The sequence below is a fragment of the Branchiostoma floridae genome, chromosome 7 (assembly GCF_000003815.2).
Source record: "Branchiostoma floridae strain S238N-H82 chromosome 7, Bfl_VNyyK, whole genome shotgun sequence".
Taxonomy (NCBI): domain Eukaryota; kingdom Metazoa; phylum Chordata; class Leptocardii; order Amphioxiformes; family Branchiostomatidae; genus Branchiostoma; species Branchiostoma floridae.
Genome location: NC_049985.1, coordinates 4,391,297 through 4,400,075, shown reverse-complemented (window position 1 = coordinate 4,400,075; position 8,779 = coordinate 4,391,297). Strand labels below are relative to the sequence as shown.

The window sequence follows — 8,779 nt, the reverse complement described above, 5'->3', positions numbered from 1 at the left end:
ATGTTATTGTTTATTCTTAGCACCAGATGTCAATCCTGAAATTCACTGCAATGTATTTAAATAAAAGCAGGAACTAACGTTATACAACGTTGTAAGCATTTATTTTATTTTGCATGGATACTAACGTTACAGGGTTTTGCACTTGATGTTCTTAGTTGACAAAGGAAGAATTTTCCAAAGTTTCTTTTTTTTTTTGCTTCAGGGTACTTGAAACAATGGAGGATATAATGGAGGCTTTTGACATCAAGGACCTAACCATTCCCCAAGTGGGGGGTTCCCAGCCCATGAGGGAGAACAATAGTGATGTCCCCCATGTCAGCAGTCGTACATCCCACAGCCTGGCTATGGCTGGTGTCGGCCCCTCGCACCCGACGACATTCCTGAGTACGGATTTACCCACGAGTTGTACCTCTGCAGCGTCTAGTCACGACTGGTACCAGCAGGCTTCTGGTGTGGGTCCTAACGCTGAACACTGCTTCAGCCAGGCACACCCATGGTGAGGAAACCTTACTCTAACCCTTACCTAGCCCCCTACCCCTTACCTAACCCCCTTCCCTTCACATCACCCCTACCCTTACCATGATAGGCTCCTGGTCTGGGTCCTAGTGGTGAACACTGCTTCAGCCAGGCACACCCATGGTGAGGAAACCTTACCCTAACCCTAACCTAACCCCCTAACCCTTACCTACAGTAACCCCCTACCCCTATCCTTACCTAACCCCCTACGCCTACATCACCCCTACCCCTATATCACCCCCGATATCTGACCCCTACCCTAACCATAATAGTGTTCACAGCTTCAGCCATTTACACTCAAGGTTAGGAAACCTTACCCTAACCCTTACCTAACCCCCCGAGCCGGACCTACCACCCCAACCCTTACACAAACCAAAAATACCTTGTAAACACACAAAAAAATCATTATTATGCAGCTTAATTAAAAGTGAAGTTTTTAAAAATGTAATCAAGTTATTACGACTACTGTCTCAACCTTTTCTGACCAATCAGGGTTGAACAAGTTTTCTAAAATCCACTTTTCCTATCGGGCAAGCACATAAAAAATGTACTTGCCCGAACCAATTTTTCACTTGCCCAAAATTCAAATGTCACTGTTACTAGTATATGCATTTTCACTTCCAGCAATGGAATTCTCTGTAGACAATTGCTTGATGTCATGACTGTAAAAAGTAACAAGTATATCAAAATTGCACTAAAATCAATGGAAAAATCTTACTTGCCCGATCAGACAAGTGGGGTAGGACATGCACTTGCCCGAACAGCACTTTCACTTGCCCTGGACAATAGCCTAGGGCTAGTGGACTTGTTATCCCTGCCAATGTTTAGTCAGCTTTGAGTCACTTTTGCCTCAGGTCAGGTCATGAATGGTAAGTACTATTATGATCCCTTTCATTTTATAGTGACAATTTTTTTTTTTTTTAAGTCAGACCCAAGCCATGATGTATGTCTATGTTCTACGTGTAAGCAGATTACTAGAAAGATAAGTATTATTTGTAATAACCTTTAAAATTTTTAACATCTCACCTATAGGTTCTCCAAAAACACCACCAGGAAAACCCTCTCAGACGTCAACGTCTTCAAGAGATTTTGCTCCGCTCCTCCGTTCAACGAGCCCCGCCCTCCCGAGGAGATTCCCCCTTCCGAACTCTCCCCACTCCTCATTTCCTACTTCACGTCCTGCAAGAAGAACAACGGACAGAACTACGAGCCAGAGTCGCTCAACAGCATGCTACGCTCAATGGAGCGCTATCTCAAAGCCAGCGGTTACGCCTACAGTGTCGTCCAATCGGAGGAATTCCGTGAACTCCGTTTGAGTATCAAGCGAAGAAAGGACGAGCTCAAGGAACTGAGTCACGTGAAGAACTCGGCTGAAATTGTGTCAAACTCGAAGAAAAATTTCCCCACGGATGAGGAAGAGATGATACTGTACTCCAAAGGAGTGGTCGGACTGACGAACCCTTTCAGCCTGCTGTGTGCGGTTTGGGTCAACAACTCGAAGCACTTCCGTATCAAGTCACGCGAGACGACCGTCGGTCTGCGGTGGGGGGAGATCCAGCTAAAAAAGCTAGCCAATGGGACGGAGTATCTGGAGTATATGTCGCTGACAACGGAAAACTCAGTGGCACGAAAGGTACAGTAAATCTTAAAATGTTTGCAAAGGTTTTATTTCTGTGGTATACTTCTCCACCATAAAATCATGACATCACAAATATTGTTTCTGCTCTGTGTTACTACTGTACTACAGAATTCATTCAACTCCGAACTTAAAACACTCCTGGAAATTTTAGAATTTATTGTAATTCTCAGCAAGGCTATTTTCTGTATTTTGAAGACTGGCCGACTGCTGCCTACCCCTGCGTCAGGGAACCCAGCAGCAGTATAATCTAACCATGGATAGTGAGTGAGTGAGTGAAGACCAAATCTAAGGAAATCAACCTTTGTTACAAAACAATAGAAAAATCCCCTATGCTGGTGGTTGAAACACAGCATTGAGGACAAAATCATAGCATAGTTGATACAAATCACAGCACAGGCGAGAACGCTGCATTAGAAAGCTATGTGCAATTTATTAACCAACCTGATGAAACTATTTACATGAAGGCCTGCATCTTGTTATGCAAATCTGCAGGCGTGGGCTGTGGGTCAGGGGAGCCTCTCGTGTCCCGTAGTGGTGTACAAACAGTACGCGCTGCACCGTCCCGAGGCCATGATGCACCCAGACGCACCCTTCTACCTGGGCTACTGGAGGAAGATGCCAACAGGCAAGGTGGGTGGGTTGTTTGGTTACACCCTTATATGTTTCAACTCCCCTTTGTTTTGACACACCCTAACCCTAACCCAAATAGGGTGTTGGAACGTAGGGATGTCCAAGGGTAAGTTGCATGATTGGGTTCTGTGACCTGTTTCTGTGAATGATTCAGGTGAAAACAAGACTGAAGAAAGAGTGCAAAGATGTCATAGCTCTGTTTTAGAGTTTTCCTGTTTTATTGTGAGTTTCCTAGTTTAGAACACACATAATGGTAATTATATATGCATGTTATTTAAACAGCTTCTATACATGTATTTTGTTACTGCCTGGACCCATAAGAAGGACCCATAAGGCAAAAGGCATGTCTGCCCATATTAGGAAATTGAAGACAGGAAATGAGATAGCCTGTTTTGGGATTTTTGACCAAGAGTAACTCCCTGCCAGTGTATTGCATGAGCCTTCATGTATATAATAAACATAGCTAGCTTGTCCAAATCAGTGCATTAACACAAATATACACTCCAAAAACAATACTTTCCTCACGGAGGTAATAAAAGATGTCAAGTTTCTTGGGCTAGTGTTGTATAGTATGATGTAAACTATTGACCTGTACCCTTGTATTCAGGTGTGGTACCGTGAGCAGGGGCTCGGGAAGGAGAGCATCTTAAGGATGAAGACATTACTGAAGGAGCAGGCACAGAACATGAACATTCCAGTCCCTGTCTGGTTACAGGTTTGTTTATCTATTTATTTATTTGACATGCCTTGAACATATTTAAACAATTGACACTGATGTGCTCTGAATATGTATTCAAATGTACAATTAAAGTGATGACCATCGTAATTGAGGCTGTCACAAAACCTGGGGTTATCAAACTCAAAGTTTTTGACAGCCTCCAGCTAAATTATATCATAATGTGATTTTGATGTGTTTCTTTAAATGTAAGTATGGTACAGCTTTTGAGCTCAGCTCAGAGGTCTGAGTAACCAAAAACCTTATTTAATAGCTGTAGCTTGTTCATTAAATGTAACTTCTTTAAGAATTAAATCTTATGGTATTGAGGTACAGAACTGTCTCAAAGTCATAGAATTAAGAGCCATTAGTGCATAGCCATCAGAACTTACAGGCTTATTGTCTTTCTTCAGGTGCTGATCCATCCAGATGCAACCTCTGACACGACCTCTGACATGACCCCTGACACGACCCCTACCTTATCTAGGGGTCCAGATCCAGCTCCCACTACCTCCTCCTCCACCCGGCTTTCGTCACCCCCTAACATGTTACCCACCCCAACTGCAATATTGTCTAACCCCCCTACAATGTTGTCCAACCCCCCTACAATGTTGTCCAATCCCCCTACGATGTTGTCAAACCCCCCAGCTGTGTTACCCACCAACCCTGTCGTGTTACCTACTCCCCCTTCCTTGCTACCTCCCTTTACCAGTACTGGTACCCCCCTTCCAACACTCCAGACATCATCCTTCACAGAGTCATCCCACATGACTTTCCAGACAGCGACTAGACATGTACCTGTCCGTAGTCCTGATCCAGCTGAGCCACCACGGAAGGCTCCATGCCTGACACCGGCAGTCCGTCGGACAAGCAGAGCAGGTAATGTTTATTTGTATGATAGTTTGATTATGAATGTCTGAAGTAGGGTGGTCTGACCCGCGGCAGGGCTGGGACCAAGGGTGGTGCGGAATACACCACGTTGTATTCTATTTATGTCATACCCAGGTCAGGAAACACTATTTATTTCATTGACAAACTACTCATAATAAGGATAAAATTTGACACATGGCTTCAACCTGTGCCAAAAAAAATTATTCTATAAGAACATCAATTCGAGAAAATTTCAAACAAAAGAACTCTGTTCGCTAGCAACGGCGGTTGTGGAGTGCGTTCTAATTAATCAATGAAAGATGTGTGATACAACTAAGAAGCATACGTGATATGGAAAACTATCACCCGGTTCGGAATACCACACGTTATCGAGGCCCAGGTATGATATAAATGTTTTTTTTAAATTGAAATCTAATGTGGTAGAAAATTTGTAGTTGATTAATCCCTCATCTCCCACCCTCCCAGGTGACACCTCTGTCCTGCCATCACCAGTGCTATACCAGGTTCCTGTCCACAACACTTCAACTAGAGATCCTCCCACCAGCCTACAGGCCAACCAGTCTGTCAATCAACATGCCAATCAAGTTGCCAAACAGTCCACCGCTCAAAATCCTAGTCAGGTATGGGAATATTGACTCATTGCGTTGTAACACAGTCAAACATACCCTGTCATAAATGTACATACAGTTTTCATTTGGTTTCATACATGTACATGTCAATGTACTGTAAATATTATGATGTTTGCAGTGGTGACCTCTTCACTGGAAAAATTGGTTTTCAATACATTTCTTTTGTACCTAAGAATTGTTTCATGTACAAATCTAAAATACGTTTTTGGTTGACATCGACAACTTTTCTTGGTAAAGACGCTTCGGTTTATTTGTATATATTGTTTGTTGTCCTCTAGTTGTCTTACTGAATGTAACACGTTTCGTTTTTGTTATTTATGTAGTGGGCCCCTTTGGAAATCAACTTCAAATAAGTTGAAGGGGCTACCCACATGTCTTGAGATGAATAAATAAATAAATAAATAAAATACTGATCCCCTTCAATCTTGATAATAGATGAGTTGTAACAATTGGGAGCTGTTATAACACTTTAGAGGGATTCTATATGCAGATGCAAAAACCAATAGCACACAGACATTACAGAATTTGGTGGTCTTCTTGTCCAAATCCTGTAGGTTGAGCTGCATGAGAAGCTGCAGGTACTGCAGGAAGAGAAGGTTCAGCTGCAGCAGTCAGTACTAGTGTTAGAGCGAGACAAGGCCGTTCTTCAGGCCAAACTGGCTCAGATGAAGCTGGCTCTCAGGGAGATGGAGATGCAGCCAGCGGGAGAAAGTAACAGTGAGTCTCATTGTTAATTATTGTATCGTTCACTCTTATAAAATATTGTAAGCGCAGCAACTCTAGATCTTCTAGTTACTGCCTCAGCTTGGGTAGTAGGTAGCTTTACCGAACTCGCCTTTGTATCCTGAGTTGATAGAGATGAGAGCAGAGACACCAATCTTAACTCGCATATGTTGAGTTTTTATTCTACGTAGGGTTAGTCAACATCCTCACTGACATGCATCTAGAAAGGTTTGCAGTCTTAAGAATGAGATGCTATGATCAACATTCTACTGAGTGGAGGAATTTTCCTGTACATTGAACCTGTATGATACATTACAACTACATTTAAGCTGTACATAGTCTTTACCTTGTCTGTGACAAAAAACATAATGTGTTTTCCAAAGGACTTTTCGGCTTTTGAGTGCATTTGTGCATGTGTGTGTATGTTTGTGAACTGCAGTTTCTATATGTTTTGCCAGAGAGAGTGAGCCCTGTTATCTCAGCTTGCCTCTGTCATTTTCGTGTTTTTCTCAGAAGTTGGCGATGCGACGCAGACCTTCATGCTGGAGATGCAGAAGAACCTGATCGCCCAGTTCCAGGAAAACATCATCCGGCTGCAGAGGGACTTCCTGGAAGAGAAACGGAAGGCCGTGGAGGAGACCAAGAGGAAACAATGGGTAAGGCTCCTACAAAAGCCATACAAAGATTTCCTTTGTAACATATTGCTGTTATTCAACAGACAGACAATGTGTGTGAAATATTCTTCCTTGCCCCTCGCGTGCCATCAGCTTAGTGTTAGTTAGCCTGCATTTGAAAGAACCGACATCATGGGTGTTGACCTTGCTAGAAATCTACTTCATGTCATTCAGAGCTGAGCATCCCCCCCCCCCCAAAAAAAATCCCATTGCAGTTGGAGATGGCAAACTTCATCCCCTTGCTTTGCAACCTTTCTAGTACCACAGACAAAAACAGCAGCACTGTGGTTGTATGGCAAAGCTGTAATGTATGTACATGTGTATTTATTTCATACCTGGGCAGCGATTACGTTAGATACTGGTGTTCCAAACTGTGTGATTAAGTCGTATCACACATGCTTCAAAGTTATATCACACAGACTTCCATCGAATAATTGAAAAAATTCAAATACCTGATTTGGACATTGGAACATTGCTGTTGTAACAATTTTTGTTTGAGGGGACCAAATGTTCTCAACTTCTGGCGCATTATGTAGTTGAGACAAGAGATGATGTGCCATCACTAGGATGGAGTGAAAAGCAGAACAGTAAGGATAAGGAGCTGTTTAGTGATTTTCTCATGATGATTTATCATCATTAGTTTACATTTGCAACAACATGAGGTGTTGCCATTGTGTCCTCTTTTGATAATGTGCACCTCCATTGAAAGGAGTACAAATTTTCAGCTCACGATAGAAAATGTACATTTTGTAATCATCACAAAGTGTCCATTCATTCCTACAATAATTCATTCCCTCCCCCAGTGCATCCAGTGTGGAAAGGAGGCCAGACTCTACTGTTGCTGGAACACCAGTTACTGCGACTTCTCCTGCCAGCAAGCCCATTGGCCAGTTCATATGAGCACATGTCACCAGCAGACCAATCAGCAGCGGCCACCAGCTGCACCTCAGCCAATGGATGAAGAGAGGAGTCTTGTTCCCAGGTCACAAGCGAAGACTCTCCTTCCCAGGCCATTCCTCCAACAGCCAGTCATCATTCCAGCTAAGGCGGAGCCGGATTCGTCCAGCCAGCTGACCGTTGCGGGCGGTTCTGTGGCCAGGTTTGGCCAGGTAACAGCCAGTCGCGGCCCGCCCCGGTGTGTAGACATGCAGGAAAGGGAGGAAGGTGAGGAGGACGGTGGCAGCCCGGCACCGATGAATGCCTCAGGCAACGGCACCGAACGGAGGAAGAATGACCACACCTACTCACAGAAGTAGTGCTAAGGATGACCTGCGTTTATCACTCACAGTATTAACAGCTATTGTTGCAGATCTATTTATATAAGATGTATTTGTAATATGTAACACCATGTACTGATGTCTGTATAATGTGTAGATGCAGTTATTGTGTACTTGTACTGAATAGAGTAAGGACAACTTCAGACCATTTCCCTGAGCCTGAAGTAAAATACGTGTTCACAGCTCTGTTACAGCTGTGTATGTTTTTGTTTCAGTGACAGCTGTCTATGTTTTTAAGTAACGACAGTACATATCTTTATAAGTGAATTATCTCAATTTTGTTTTTGTTTGACATCTGTCACTCGTTTTTTGTTCGTGTGCCATCAGTATATCGTCCTGTTAAGGTGGCTGCTGTCGCAATGTGTTCTTGTTGGTGACAGGTACAAATGTATCACTATATATGGTTTTGAGACTTCTCACATTTTTATAATGTAGTGAGTTGATAGCTTACCTGTCTTCATATACCCACTGATGTGTATTGCCAATAAGAAGGGTAATGTGGATAAATTTGTATATTAATATATGGTTATTAAGTTATTTATAGGACTAGGTATATTATAACATATACATGCTGAAGAAACTTATTTTTGTTACTTTTTTAATACTGTATCAGGAAGATAACATTTTAAAAGTACACATTTGTGAATTTCTCCATATCGACATTAACTAAATCTTTGCCAAGTGTTTTGCATCTGATTCAGTATTTTCATCACAGAAGTTGAAATATCTGGAGAACAAACTACTAGTATACAGAACATTTTCATTGGTTGTTAGTTTATGACAAGAATCATAACACTGCAAAACACAATATCTGTCATTAAATATGCCACCATTGCAAGTATCCATCCCAAGGTCTCATTTTTTTACAAACATCACCTCTGCAATTTGTAATAATATTTTACTGTCACAGTGATTGTTCATGATAGCTAACCGCCTTTCTGTCATCCAAGTTTCGTCCAAGCTAAGCCGAAGTTGTTAAGTGTTAGTTTATTTTCAGATAAAATATTGTCTAACGTTTTCTCTGTAGATGTTTTTGAATATATTTTGAAAATTGCAGTCTTTGATATACAGGACTGTACCTCTGC

General features: G+C 42.2%; 1 protein-coding gene across 1 annotated transcript; it reads left to right on the top strand.

The window, feature by feature from the left end:
• Positions 1 to 207: 207 nt before the first annotated feature.
• LOC118419337 lies at positions 208 to 7,673 on the top strand. The gene is made up of 9 exons (XM_035825700.1): positions 208 to 496; positions 1,549 to 2,149; positions 2,648 to 2,785; positions 3,393 to 3,500; positions 3,914 to 4,379; positions 4,857 to 5,011; positions 5,575 to 5,737; positions 6,257 to 6,399; positions 7,221 to 7,673. Exons 1-9 carry the CDS (start codon positions 216 to 218, stop codon positions 7,671 to 7,673), a joined length of 2,508 nt encoding a protein of 835 aa, XP_035681593.1. The 5' UTR covers positions 208 to 215.
• The last annotated feature ends 1,106 nt before the right edge of the window (positions 7,674 to 8,779 follow it).

Excerpts from the sequence above, each read along its gene's own strand:
- LOC118419337 (XM_035825700.1), top strand. The coding sequence starts at position 216 with ATGGAGGATATAATGGAGGCTTTTGACATCAAGGACCTAACCATTCCC. Across the intron at positions 4,380-4,856 it reads CCGTCGGACAAGCAGAGCAG|GTGACACCTCTGTCCTGCCA; the intron begins GTAATGTTTATT and ends CCACCCTCCCAG. Across the intron at positions 5,012-5,574 it reads CCGCTCAAAATCCTAGTCAG|GTTGAGCTGCATGAGAAGCT; the intron begins GTATGGGAATAT and ends CAAATCCTGTAG.